General features: G+C 41.3%; 1 protein-coding gene across 1 annotated transcript; it reads right to left on the reverse strand.

The window, feature by feature from the left end:
- Positions 1-4,882: 4,882 nt before the first annotated feature.
- Positions 4,883-7,919, reverse strand: LOC138910126 (uncharacterized). Its single transcript, XM_070201349.1, has 4 exons — positions 7,508-7,919; positions 6,681-6,838; positions 5,785-6,395; positions 4,883-4,994 (listed from the first exon to the last, which is right to left on the reverse strand). Exons 1-4 carry the CDS (start codon positions 7,917-7,919, stop codon positions 4,883-4,885), a joined length of 1,293 nt encoding a protein of 430 aa, XP_070057450.1.
- Between the last annotated feature and the right edge of the window lie 6,911 nt (positions 7,920-14,830).

Below are 14,830 nucleotides of genomic sequence, written 5' to 3' on the forward strand. Positions count from 1 at the left end.
TCGCGAAGCACAAAACCAAACTACATCACTTTGTAGTACGCGTTTGCGGAAAAACCCTCGCGAACACGATGAAATACACTACCAGAGTTTCGCGATCGCGGACAACTCACTACGAACGTGATGAAGAATCCATATAGACTGACCAATCCCCGCTCAACACTACGGGAACTCATAGCCATGGACGCGGACGCGAAGACTACAATCTTCAATCCATTGCGAACGCGGCCTCAAAAGTGCGAACGCGAAGAACAAATCGCTCCACTGACCAAACATCTTTCGCGATCGCGGCTAAGCCTTCGCGATCGCGAAGAACGTCAGATGCACCAGGTAACAGCAGAAAAACCAGCAATGCAAAAACCATTTGAAATGATCCGAACTACGTCCAAAACTCACCCGATCCCCTTTGGGACCCCGTCCACATGTACAATAGGTCCCATAACATAATACAGACCTACTCGAGGCCTCAAATCATACATAACAATATCAAAACGACGAATTGCACCTCAAATAAAAATTTATGAACTTTGAAACTTCAAACTTCCACAACTGATGCCGAAGCCTATCAAATCACGTCCGATTGACCTCAAATTTTGCACACAAGTCACATTTGACATTATGGACTGGCTCCAATTTTCGGAATCAGAATCCAACCCTGATATCAAAATGTCCACTCTCAGACAAACTTTCCAAAATTTTAACTTTCGCCATTTCGAGCCAAATTTAACCACGGATCTCCAAATCACATTCCGGACGCGCTCCTAAGTCCAAAATCACCCAACGGAACTAACAGAACCATCAAAATTTCAATCCGAGGTCAAATGCAAAAAAGTCAAACTTGGTCAACACTTTCAAATTTAAAGTTCTCTAGTTGAGAATCATTCTTCCAAATCAGTCCCAAATAACCTGAAAACCAAAACCGACGATTTACATAAGTCACAATACATCATACGGAACAACTCATGCCTGTAAACAACTAAGTGAAGTGCAAATTCTCAAAATGACCGATTGGGTCGTTACAGTCACGACACCAATTTCTCTCAGTAGGATGTCGTGATGGAACCTAGTCTCTAACACTAGGTAAGCCTATTAATTATGCAGAATAACAGAATCTAAAACTAAAACTAAAAATCTCAACATATGAAATAGTTAAAAACTGCAATTCAAATAATTACAACTTTCAAAACCCGGTAGAAATAAGTCACAAGCTTCTAAGAGAAATACCAAGTGTCTCTATACATCATAGTCTAAAGAGAATAGGGAAAACAACATAGTAAGGATAGAGGGGGACTCCGAGGTCTGCGAACGCTGGCAGATGTACCTTGAAGTTTCCACGTACAGACTAACTCACTAATACCTGGTCTGGTAGGAAATACCTGGATCTGCACAAAAAGATGTGCAGAAGCAAAGTATGAGTACACCACAGCCGTACCCAGTAAGTGCTAAGCCTAACCTCGGTATAGTAGTGAAGAAGTCAGGTCAGGGCCCTACTGAAAATAATAAAAGACACGGCGAAAAGTTAACAATATAATAATAATAATGACAATGGAAAAGAATCAAGTAAGGAGTATGTCACAATTTAACTGCACAGAATAAGGGCAAATAATACATCCCGGAAGAAAAAGAACAGGAATTTACATATTCAGAGAAAAACAAAACAATCAAGACAAGTACACCAATAGGAAAATATTAACAAGGGCACTCTCGAGGTACCGCCTTATAGTCCCAAATCATAAATAAATTCACAATATTTTCTTTTTCTTATATCACCGCGGGAGCCTTCACATTTAGTTTAAAAGAAATCATTTTCCCGAAATAGCATCCCACATTTTAGCCTCCTTATCACACCACATGGCTTCTAGTAGTTCCCCTACTAGCCACGCGTATCAAGCCCACCTTATTTCATTGCATGCGCTTTAACACCCAGACCTTATACCATCGTATGCGTATCAATATCACAATTCGCACCCCAAGTGCCCAAATATTTAAACTTGCCAAATAAATCAACAACAACGTTATTTTTCACAATAAGGATCTCGCGGCTTAATCAAAAAATATACAAAAATCGCAACAAAATATTCGGGAGTGAATAACTCAACAAAAATCATATTTCACAATTTAACACTTTGCCTCAATACCAAATTTAAATGTCAGATACTTCATATTTTTAATAATTCAATTAAGAAATTCAACTTTCAAATAATGAGCACAAAATAAAAGGAACAAGGCTTCAACTAACAGGTAACACAATTAGCAGGAAAAGGTAAGGCAAATTTAAAATGTCAAAGTAGACCAATGATGATGAGTATAACATGATAAAATAATTTAATTAATATGTAACAGAGATCTACGCAATTTAAAGCAAGAATGTTCCATATTTAGCTCGTGTACACACTCATCACCTCGCGTACACGGCTTTCAACACATCACAATTTTCATAACAATACCAATCCTATGGGGAGTTTCCCTCACACAAGGTTAGACAAGTCACTTACCTCGACTTGCGTTAATTCAATCCACTAGTAGGTTTTTTCCTCGATTATCCAATTCTGAATTAATCGAATCTAGTCAAAACAATTAATTCGATGCAGTCAATACAAGTTATAGGAATTAATTTCCATATGAAAATACTAATTTTTCCAACAAAAACCCGAAATTCCACTCAAAAATTGCTAGTGGGGCCCACATCTCGGAACCTGACAAAACTTATAAAATATTAACGCCCATTCAACCACGAGTCCAACCATACCAAAATTACTAAATTTCGATAGCAACTCAGCCCTTAACTCTTCAAATTTAACCAAGAGGGTTTTCAAAATTTTCCAACTTAAATCACCAATTAAATGCTAAAAATAGCAATAGATTCGGGTAATTTGACCAAAATTGAGTTAAGAAAACTTACCCCGTTGTTTTTCTTGAAAATATCCCGAACATCGCGTCTTCCCAAGCTCAAAATCATTGAAAATGGAAAATGGGACGAAGTCCCATTTTCAGAACTTAAACTTTGTGCCCAGGCATTCCTTTTTGCGATCGCGAAGCACAGCTCAGCTGCCCAGAAAAAATTCACCTTACGTGAACGCGACACTACACCTACGAACGCGAACCACTGCCTCCTCAGACCTACGCGATCACGAAGAACAAACACGTGACTCAACTCCTACCTCCTTTCCTCTACGCAAACACGGCCTAGCCCACACGTTCGCGATGTACAGTTTCCCTAAGCTACGCGATCGTAGCCCCCTGCACGCGAATGTGTAGAGAAAAGTCCTCCACTGTCCAATTAAGCCTACGCGATCATAGGCCTATCTACGCGATCGCGTATAAGGAAACTAGATCAGAGACACCAGAAAACTTCAGCCAATCTCCAAGTCCAAAATTGATCCGTTAACCATCCGAAATCCACCCGAGGCCCCCAGGACATCAACCGAATACACCAGCAAGTCCTAAAACATCATACAAATTTAGTCAAAATCTCAAATCACATCAAACAACGCCAAAACCACGAATCATACCCCAATTCAAGCTTAATGAAACTAAGAAATTCCAACTTCTACATTCGATGCCGAAACCTATCAAATCAAGTCCGATTGACCTTAAATTATTGCGCACAAGTCATAAATGACATAACGGACCTATGAACATTTTCAGAATCGGATTTCGGTCCCGATATCAAAAAGTCAACTCCCCGGTCAAACTTCCAAACTTAAATTTCCTATTTTTGCCATTTCAAGCCTAATTTAACTGCGGACTTCCAAATCACAATCCAGACATGCTCCTAAGTCCAAATCACCCAACGGAGCTAACGAAACCCTCAAAACTCCACTCCCAAGTCGCCTCCTCGACCGGATGACCCCTCCACTGTACTTTTACTGAAACAATGCTCTTCCATCTTAGCTTTCTAACCTGTCTGTCCAAAATGGCCACTGGCTCTTCAACATAAGATAGATCCTTATCCAACTGGACTGAGCTGAAGTCTAACACATGAGACGGATCACCGTGATACTTTCAGAGTATGGAAACATGGAATACTGGATGAACTGCAGTGAGACTAGGTGGTAGTGCAAGTCTGTAAGCCGCCTCACCAACTCTCTCGAGAATCTCAAAAGGCCTGATATACCTAGGGCTCAACTTGCCCTTCTTCCCAAATCTCATAACACCATTCATGGGCGAAACCCGGAGCAAGACCCGCTCACCAACCATGAATGCAACATCATGAACTTTTCGATCCGCATAACTCTTTTGTCTAGATTGGGCTATACGAAGTCGATCTTGAATCAATTTAACCATTTCCAGAGCATCATGAACCAAGTATGTACCCAATTGCCTAGCCTTGCCAGGCTCAAACTAACCCACTGGAGACCGGCACCACCTACCATACAAAGCCTCACACAGTGCCATCTGAATGCTCGACTGATAACTATTCTTGTAGGCAAACTCTGCAAGTGGCAAGAACTGATCCCAAGAACCTCCAAAATCCATCACACACGTACGAAGCATATCCTCCAATATCTAAATAGTGCGCTCGGACTGTCCGTCCATCTGAGGATGAAATGTTGTACTCAACTCCACCCGAGTACCCAATTCATGCGGTACGACTCTCCAGAACCGTGATGTAAACTGCATACCCCAGTCAGAGATGATAGATATCGGTACGCCATGAAGCCTGACAATCTCGTGAATGTAAATCTGAGCCAGCTGCTCCGAAGAGTAAGTAGTAACCACAAGAATGAAGTGAGTTGATTTGATCAATCTATCTACAATCACCCAAATTGCTTCGAACTTCCTCTAAGTCTATGGGAGCCCAACAACAAAATTCATAGTGATCTGCTCCCATTTCTATTCTGGAATCTCTAACTTGTGAAGCAATCTACTTGGTCGTTGATGCTCATACTTCACTTGTTGACAATTTAGGCACCGAGCTACATATTCCACTATGTCTTTCTTCATCCGCCTCCACTAATAGTGCTGCCTCAAGTCCTGATACATCTTCACGGCACCTGGATGAATAGAGTACTGCGAACTATGACCCTTTTGGAGAATCAACTCACACAAACCATCTATATTGGGCACACATAGCCTTCCCTACATCTGTAATACACCATCATCTCCAATAGTGACTTCCTTGGCATCACCGTGCTGAATCGTGTCCTTAAGGATAAGCAGATGGGGGTCATCATACTGGCGCTCTCTGATACGATCATAAAGAGAAGAGTGAGAAACAACATGAGCCAAAACTTGGCTCGACTCAAAAACATCCAATCTAACAAACTGTTTGGCCAAGGCAAGAACGTCCAAGGCTAAAGGCCTCCTTGCTACCGGTAGATATGCTAAGCTGCCCAAACTCTTCGCCTTGCGACTCAAGGCATCATCCATCACATTGGCCTTCCCGGGATGATAGAGAATGATGATATCATAATCTTTGAGCAACTCGAACCACCTCCGCTGCCGCAAGTTAAGATCCTTCTGTTTAAACAAATGTTGTAGCTCGGGTGATCGGTGTAGACCTCACAAAGGACACCATACAAATAGTGCTTTCAGATATTTAAGGCGTGAACAATAGCTGCTAACTCGAGGTCGTGGATCGGATAATTCTTCTCATGTACCTTTAAGTGTCTGGATGCATAGGAAATCACCCTACCGTCTTACATCAACACTGCGCCGAAACCAATACGCGACGCATCACAATATACAGTATAAGACCCTGAACCTGTAGGCAACACCAATACTGGGGCTGTAGTCAAAGTTGTCTTGAGCTTTTGAAAGCTCTCCTCACATTCCTCGTTCCACCTGAATGAAGCACCCTTCTGGGTCAATTTAGTCATAGGTGCAGCAATAGAAGAGAAACCCTCTACAAAACGGCGATAATACCCTGCCAAACCAAGCAAACTCCGGATCTCAGTAGCTGGTGACGGTCTGGGCCAACTCTGTACTACTTCAATTTTCTTTGGATCTACCTGGATCCCCTTGTTCGATACAACATGACCCAAATATCCCACTGAATCAAGCCAGAATTCACACTTAGGAAATTTTGCATACAACTTCCTTTCTCTTATAGTCCGAAGCACAATCCTCAGGTGCTGCTCATGCTCCTCCCTGCTCCGGGAGTACACCAGAATGTCGTCGATTAACACAATAACGAATGAATCCAGATAGGGCTGAAAAACACTGTTCATCAAATGCATAAATGTTGCTGGGGCATTGGTCAGCCCAAATGACATTACAAGGAACTCATAATGACCATACCGAGTCCTGAAAGCATACTTTAGAATGTCTGGCTCCTGAATGTTCAACTGATGATACCTTGACCACAAATAAATTTTTGAGAACACTCTTGCACCCTGTAGTTGATCAAATAGGTCATCAATGCGAGGAAATGGGTACTTGTTCTTCACTATAACCTTGTTCAATTGTCAATAATCAATACACATGCGCATGGAACCATATTTCTTCTTTACAAACAAGACTGGAGCACCCCAAGGCGATACACTAGGCCAAATAAAACCCTTATCAAGCAAATCCTGTAACTGCTCTTTTAATTCCTTCGATTCTGCTGGGGCCATATGGTATGGTGGAATATAAATGGGCTGAGTGTCCAGTAACAAATCAATGCCAAAGTCAATATCCCTGTCGAGTGGCATACCCAGAAGATCCACTAGAAATACATCTGGAAAATCACTCACTACCAGAACTGACTCCACGGTGGGAGTATCAACACTGGTATTTCTCACAAAGGCTAAATAAGCATCGTACATTTTTTCAACCATACACAGAGCCTTTAGAAAGCAGATAACCCTGCTAGGAACGTAGTTTAAAGCACCCCTCCACTCTATCTGTGGTAATCCTAGCATAGCCAGTGTCACGGTTTTAGCGTGACAATCGAGAATAGCATGATAGGGAGACAACCAGTCCATGCCCAAAATAATATCAAAATCTATCATACTGATCAGCAAGAGATCGGCTCCGGTCTCAAAACCACTGATAACAACCAAACACGACTGATACACACGGTCAACAGTAATAGAATCACCCACGGGTGTAGACACATAGATAGGAGAACTCAAAGAATCAAGGGATACACCCAAATACAGAGCAAAATAAGATGACACATAGGAATAAGTGGATCCTGGATCAAATAAGGATGAAACTTCTCTATGACAAAACAAAATACTACATATGATAACTGAGTCAGATGAAACTGCCTCAGTCCTAGATGGAAGAGCATAACTTCTAGCCTGGCCTCCCCTTCTAGGGAGACCTCTACCTGTCCGACCTCCACCTCAAGCTGGTTGTGCAGGTGGAGTGGCAACTAGTGCAGTAACCAGGGCCTGAGAAGCCTGAGGGCCCTGTGTAATAGGTGGGACCTGAGAAATATTTGGAGGTGAACCCCTCCTAAGTCTAGGGTAATCCCTCATTATATGACTAGTGTCACCAAACTCAAAACAAGACCTCGGAGGACATGGCTATTGGGACTGGCTCGGGCCTGATCAGCTCGACAGACTGCTGAAAGTACCCTGTATAGGAGGTACATTAGACAATGGCGGTGCATAATAGGTAACCTGAGGTCTGGGAGTAGCCGGAATACTGCTGGAAGCTAGAAGTGCTAAATGAATAGGACATCTCATATAGCCTCTACCATGACGGGCTGCAGCTAGGGCACGAGAACTGTTATATGTGCTAGAATCTCGAGGCCTCTTAGCTTCCCTCTCTTCTCTCTCTCGGGTCTGCATACCCTCAAATCTCCTAGTGATTACTACCACCTGCTGGTATGCGATATCTATCTCCAGCTCTCGGGCTATACTAAATTTGATACTAGGGTGGAGTCCCTCAATAAATCGATGAACCCGCTCTCTGACAGTAGCAACCAAGGCAGGTGCTTGCCGAGATAAATCACTAAACCGGAATGCATACTCCGATACTGTCATAGAGCCCTGGCACAACTACTCAAACTCTGCGCGCCATACATATCTGAGACTCTGGGGAACAAACTCTCCTAAGAACATATCAGAGAACTGAACCCAAGTGAGTGACGCTGCCTCTACCAGAATACCCAACTCATATGCTCGCCACCACTGATACGCCGCTCCCTTAAGCTGAAATATAGTAAAAGTGACCCTACTAGAATCCACAATACCCATAGTACGGAGGACACAATGACATTCCTCAAGAAAACCCTAAGCATCCTCTAAAGCCAAACTGCTGAAAGTAGGAGGGTGGTACTTCTTGTACCTCTCGAGCCTGAGCTGCTCTCCCTCAAAAACTGCTGCCATAACCTCAGGCCAAATTGGGATGACTGGATGCACTGGTATAACCTCTAGGGCATGGTCAACTTGGACCCGTGGCTCTGGGTTACGGGCGGCGAGAGTCTGTACTCCTCCCCCGGCCTGAGATGTGGCAGGAGCAAGTGGTATCAACCCTGCCTGAGCTAGAGTGCCAAACATGCTAAAACACTGGGCAAGAGTCTCCTGAAGTGCAGGGGTAGTAGCAGGTGTCTCAGGTGCCTGCTCTCCAACTGGAGCTACTGGTGGCTCCTATGCAGCAGATTGTGTAGGTCCTCTGGCTGTACCACGTGGTCTTCCTCGCCCTCTGCACCGGGCCCGGCCTCTTGCGGCTCCAATAGGGGGCACAAGTGTTTAATCATCGAATCCAGTTGTGCGTGTCCTCACCATCTGTGACAGAATAGAAAGACAATGGTTTAGAATTTCTAAGTCAACAAATGCACACGATAAGGAATCAAAGAAGTGAACATTTCCCTAACAGTTCCATAGCCTCCCGAAGATAAGTACAGGCGTCTCCGTACCGATCCGCAAGACTCTACTAAACCTGCTTGTGACTCATAACCCTTATGAACCTAGAACTCCGATACCAACTTTTCACGACCCGAGTTTCCCTCTGTAGGATATCGTGAGGGAACCTAGTCTCTAAGATTGGATAAGCCTATTAATTATGAGGAATAACGGAATCTAAAACTGAAACTCAAATCTCAACATATGAAATAGTTAAAAACTTTAATTCAAATAGTTACAACTCCCAAAACTCGGTAGAAATAAGTCATAAGCTTCTAAGAGAAATACCAAGTGTCTCTATACATTAGAGTCTAAAGAGAATAGGGAAAACAACATAGTAAGGATAGAGGGGGACTCCGAGGTCTGCGGATGCTGGCAGATGTACCTTAAAGTCTCCGCATACAGATTACATCACTGATACCTGGTCTGGTAGGAAGTACATGGATCTGCACAAAAAAAGATTTACAGAAGTGTAGTATGAGTACACCACAGCGGTACCCAGTAAGTGCCAAGCCTAACCTCGGTAGAGTAGTGACTAGGTTAGGTCAGGGCCCTACTGGAAATAATACCTCAGAAACAAGGTAGATGAATTGCCAAGACTATCTCAACCTTATCCTTACACTCAACTTAGAGCATTCAATATCGCTTTCACCCCTCAGAAGGAGAGAAAGCACTAGGGGTATGAAATCCTGCGCCTAGAAAGAAAGATAGGGAAAATAGCCCTTTCATGACTAAAGGAAAGGGCAATGGTTATACACCTCTTACCACATTCACTACTTCCAAAGAAATAACTCAAGGACTAGACTACGGAGGGACTTAGAAAAATCTACTTGCAACCTCTCTGCTTCCTATACTTAGAAAATGATCCCAATGAAGCAAATGGTGAGACAAAACAAACATAGGTTTTTTTTATTTCAATCATCCAAATTATCTTTAAAAAAAATTAGATAGAATAACTTCGACCTTGTCAACTTCTAATGAAAGAATGAAATCCGGGTATATACCAATACCTATTACATGATATTGAGCATGTTTCCCATCTCTTCTCGAGAAACAAGTGGGATATTTCTTTGCAAAACTGTGCTCAATTTCATATGTGGCAATTCCGCCAATATCTCTTCGTTAGTTGGGGGAAGAATCCGCCCGAATCGGATGGGCCCTCGGCTATTGAGAGGACTCTTATTGTCTTTCCTTTATTTACTGGAGTTTCTTGTTCCCGCACCCCCTGGTACCGAGACCCCCGGTTCTGATACCTACCTATAGAGTAAAATTAAAATAAAAAAGTACCAGTGACGGCGACTTTCTAGGTTTATGGATTCAGTCAGCTAAACTCCATCAAACTCCTCAATCAATAGCAACAAGATGTCGTGACCGCTTAGGCTTGGTTTACTTTGGTTTGAATGTAAACTAAAATAAGCGGCGTTTATTCAAATAAAGGGAATCTAAGGTTTCCTTGTTTAGTAGTACGAAAGTAGTTCTACTATTAAGATGTTTAATATTAATAAGAAATATGTAATTGGTACATGTTTTCTTAAACCTCCCATAAGACCCATATTCTGGCTTTTAGCTGGAGAATATCCAACAATAGTTTCTATTGAATGAATAATGGATCCGGATCCTAAAAATAATAATGCTTTGGAATAAGCATGAGTAATAAAATGCAATAAAGCGCTTCGATAAGACCTTCTTGAATGAATATATTTCTATGGAAAAATAGAACGTCTTGTAGAAGTCTTTGCTAAGGATTTTCAGTTTACCCTATGGTTTTTCAAGGATCCTTTCATGCATTATGTTAAGTATCAAGGAAAATCAATTCTGGCTTCAAACGGGACGTTTCTTATGATGAATAAATGGAAATTTTACCTTGTCAATTTTTGGCAATGTCATTTTTCTCTGTGCTTTCACACAGGAAGGATCCATATAAACCAATTATCCAATCATTCCCGTGACTTTATGGGCTATCTTTCAAGTGTGCGACTAAATCCTTTAATGGTACGTAGTCAAATGTTAGAAAATTCGTTTCCTCAGCGATCAACTTGTAGAGAAATCTAGACTGGAACTATTGATGATTCTACGCTAGCTCTAAAGTAAGGAGACCACTTAAAAACCTTCATCGGATAAGAAAAGATATACCAGATAGAGCGCAACCAAGTCCATTTTTGAATGAGAAGGCTAAATCGTCACCTTATTTGAGGAAGTAGCCATGGAAGATTGGGTCTGTATGGCTTCCTAGGGTCGAAAGATCTTCCTTCAGCCTTGAAAGTATGTTGCTGCTTTAGCGCGAATGAAACCATTTCTCAAAATAAAAAGGAATCCTCCTCTTGAGGTTGGTAACCTAGCACAAAACCATGCTCATGGGAAAAAAGTATGGGGAAATTAAAAGAGAAAGCCTATTTGGTTCCAGTAGTTACTTTACTAGATTTTGCTTTTTTTTCTTTTTCTTTCTATAGTGGAGATAGTCGCACGTAATGACAGATCACGGCCATATTATTAAAAGCTTGTGGTAAGAATGGGTTTCGTTCTAGTGCTCGAAAATAACATTCCAAAGCTTTCGTATGTTCTCCATTACTTGTGTGGATAAGCCCTTGTTTTATCAATTTCTTTTCATTTGTATCTGTTGAAAATTTCAATAAATTCCAATTCAATTTAAGTAGAAAATTATCTTTCTTCCTCCGTTCATACGTATTTCATACATTCCAGATATGGAGTTGGGTAAAATTTCATGTGATTCGGTAAACAAAATAGAAATGCGAACCCCACTCTGGAAATGGAGATACCCACATTAATAGAAGGTCTGATTCCAGAATTGAATAGGTCGGCGGATAAAAAGATTTGTCCATCAGTAATGGAAATTACATTAGTAGGAATATAAGCCGAAACATCTCCCGATTGGGTTTCAACTATTGGTAAGGCAGTCATACTTGCTTGGATCAAATTATCAATACCGATTCGACCCGAGCTCTCTTATTGAGAATGCTCATTCAATGAGCATTCTCAATATTATGCCTTGAAGAGGACCCGAACCTCCACACTATTTAGCACGAGATTTTGAGTCTCCTTCTTGGTCTGAAAATAAAGAAAGGTCTTTCAAATTTAAACTCGATTTTGAGAAGTCCTATAGTTTACAACTCTTCTTTATATAGTAATTCGACCTATTTCTCTGCATCCCCCCATCAGTTTACTAAAAAGATCAACATAAAAAGGATCGATCTACCTACCCATTATTCGGAGGTGAGTCATAGAACGCCAAAAGCTGTGGTATCTTATGGACCTAACATAGGTCACATACCTCACGACATAAGATTGAAAGATACAAACCTTCTTCTTCGGAGTGGAAAGGGACGTGGCCAAAACATACAAAGATCGGCGTAGTCGCTCATAGGGACATATCTATCCGGATAGAGGATAGTCTAGGCCGATTCATAGATAGATATCTCTCCATATAAATAGGTATCTCCATGGATATAGATAAAGATAGGGATCCATCTAGACCATGATTCACTATTTCCATATATTTTTCTTGATTCTGATTGATTGCCTTTTTTTTACGACAAGTTTTAAATCTTAATGTAGGAAAGAAAACATCATTACTTACTGGTTCGGAGCATAGACGAGCGAGCAGAGTCAAGGAAAGAGGGAAGCCCATGATAGAGCAGTCGACTAGAAGTAGAAGACTGCTGGCCTGAGAGAAGGCGGCCTCTCTCGGGAAAGATGGCCCAATTTCTCTTCTTTCTTTTTGATTTCAGCTTTCTTTTTTTTTTCCAGTGGTCCAGAAGGCTAAAAGGTGGGGGAGAAAGAAGCCGAACCTCTAATCGACCTGGACTTGGAAGAAGAAAATGAAATAGGAACAACCGCACTGGTTGTAATAGATCGACTTTCATGCTAGTTCTTGCTCCAGCATGGAAGTTCCATTTCAGGGTGCCAGGTGGGACAAGAAAATTCCCTTCCTTTCTGATCAAAATTCGATCAATCAATGAAATTTGTTACCACGCAGTGCAACAGGCAAGATCGAAGAATTTTATGCCCCCCGCGCCCTCTCTTTCAATTGAGCCGATCACTTCCCTTTGCTAGTTAGATTTGTGCTCTTCCTGAGCAGCTTGCGTGCGCTGTCGGCGAAGCTACTTCTTCTTGCTGGATACCCGGTGCCCACCAAAGCACAGACTCTACTCACCCACTACTGGACTAGTCTACGGGCTGGTGAGACTATTACACTATAGATTGATAGACTTACTAATTTGCTGACTGATTCAAGAAGTTAAGACTGGCAGTTCGGTGATCGAGCAAAGGCTTGGTTCCTCTCTCGCTGTACCGAGGGAAGCCTTTCTTTTGAGTAATATATCTGGAAATACCTCTTGATACCTTATCAACATTGTTTCGGACACACCTATTACATTCCAAAATCACCGCCCGAGGAGGGGCTTGTTCTGATTAGCTAGTTGGTGAGGCAATAGCTTACCAAGGTGATGATCAGTAGCTGGTCCGAGAGGATGATCAGCCACACTGGGACTGAGACACGGCCCAGACTCCTACGGGAGGCAGCAATGGGGAATTTTCAGCAATGGGCGAAAGCCTGATGGAGCAATGCCACGTGGAGGTAGAAGGCCCACGGGTTGTGAACTTCTTTTCCCGGAGAAGAAGCAATGACGGTATCTGGGGAATGAAAGTGAATCAAGTAAGGAGTATGTCACAATTTAACTGCATAGAATAAGAGCAAATAATACATCCCGGAAGAAAAAAACAGGAATTTACATACTCAAGGAAGAACAAAACAATCAAGACAAGTACACCAATAGGAAAATATTAAAAATGGCACTCTCGAGGTACCGCCTCGTAGTCCCAAATCATAAATAAATTAACAATATTTCCTTTTTCTTATATCTCCGCGGGAGCCTTCACACTTAGTCTAAAAGAAATTATTTTTTCTGAAATAACATCCCGCGTTTTAGCCACCTTATCATACCGCATGGCTTCTAGTAGTTCTCCTACTAGCCACGCGTATCAAGCCCACCTTATCTCACCGCATGCATTTCAACACCCAGACCTTATACCACCGCATGTGTATCAATATAACAATTCGCACCTCAAGTGCCCAAATATTTCAACTTGCCAAATAAATCAACAACAAAGTTATTTTTTCACAATAAGGAGCTCACATCTCAATCACAATATATACAAAAATTTCAACAAAATATTCGAGAGTGAATAACTCAACGAAAATAATATTTCACAATTTAACACTTTGCCTCAATACCAAATTTAAATGTCAGATACTTCATATTTTTAATAATTCAATTAAGAAATTCAACTTTCAAATAATGAGCACAGAATAAAAGGAACAAGGCTTCAACTAAACAGGTAAAGCAATTAGCACGAAAAGGTAAGGCAAATTTAAAATATCAAAGAGACCAATGAGATCTAAGAAATTTAAAGCCGGAATGTTCCACATTTAGCCAGTGTACACACTCGTCACCTCGCGTACACGGCTTTCAACACATGACAATTTTCATAACAATACAAATCCTAAGGGAAATTTTCCCCACACAAGGTTAGACAAGTCACTTACCTCGACTTGCGTTAATTCAATCTACTAGTAGGCTTTTTCCTCTATTATCCAATTACGAATAAATCAAATCTAGCCAAAATAATTAATTCGATGCAGTCAATACAAGTTATAGGAATTAATTCCATATGAAAATACTAATTTTTCCAACAAAAATCCGAAATTCCACTCAAAAATCTCCAGCGGGGCCCACGTCTCAAAAAAAACCGACAAAAGTAACAAAATATTAATGCACATTCAACCACGAATCCAACCATACCAAAATTACTAAATTTCGATAATAATTCGGCCCTCAAATCTTCAAATTTAACCAAGAGGGTTTTTAAAATTTTTCAACTTAAATCACTAATTAACTGCTAAAAATAGCAATAGATTCGGGTAATTTGACCAAAATTGAGTTAAGAACACTTATCCCGTTGTTTTCCTTGAAAATCTCCCGAAACGCACGTCTCCCCGAGGTCAAAATCGTTAAAAATGAAAAATGGGACGA

The sequence above is a fragment of the Nicotiana tomentosiformis genome, chromosome 4, assembly GCF_000390325.3.
Source record: "Nicotiana tomentosiformis chromosome 4, ASM39032v3, whole genome shotgun sequence".
NCBI classification, from domain to species: domain Eukaryota; kingdom Viridiplantae; phylum Streptophyta; class Magnoliopsida; order Solanales; family Solanaceae; genus Nicotiana; species Nicotiana tomentosiformis.

What these genes read in the sequence shown, in the direction of transcription:
- LOC138910126 (XM_070201349.1), bottom strand. Translation starts at nt 7,919, where the DNA reads ATGACAGTATCGGAGTATGCATTCCGGTTTAGTGATTTATCTCGGCAA. An exon ending in CCACCGTGGAGTCAGTTCTG is followed by an intron (nt 6,396 to 6,680) that starts GTAGTGAGTGAT and finishes CAATTGAACAAG; the next exon opens with GTTATAGTGAAGAACAAGTA. An exon ending in CAGAAGGGTGCTTCATTCAG is followed by an intron (nt 4,995 to 5,784) that starts GTGGAACGAGGA and finishes CTATTCATCCAG; the next exon opens with GTGCCGTGAAGATGTATCAG.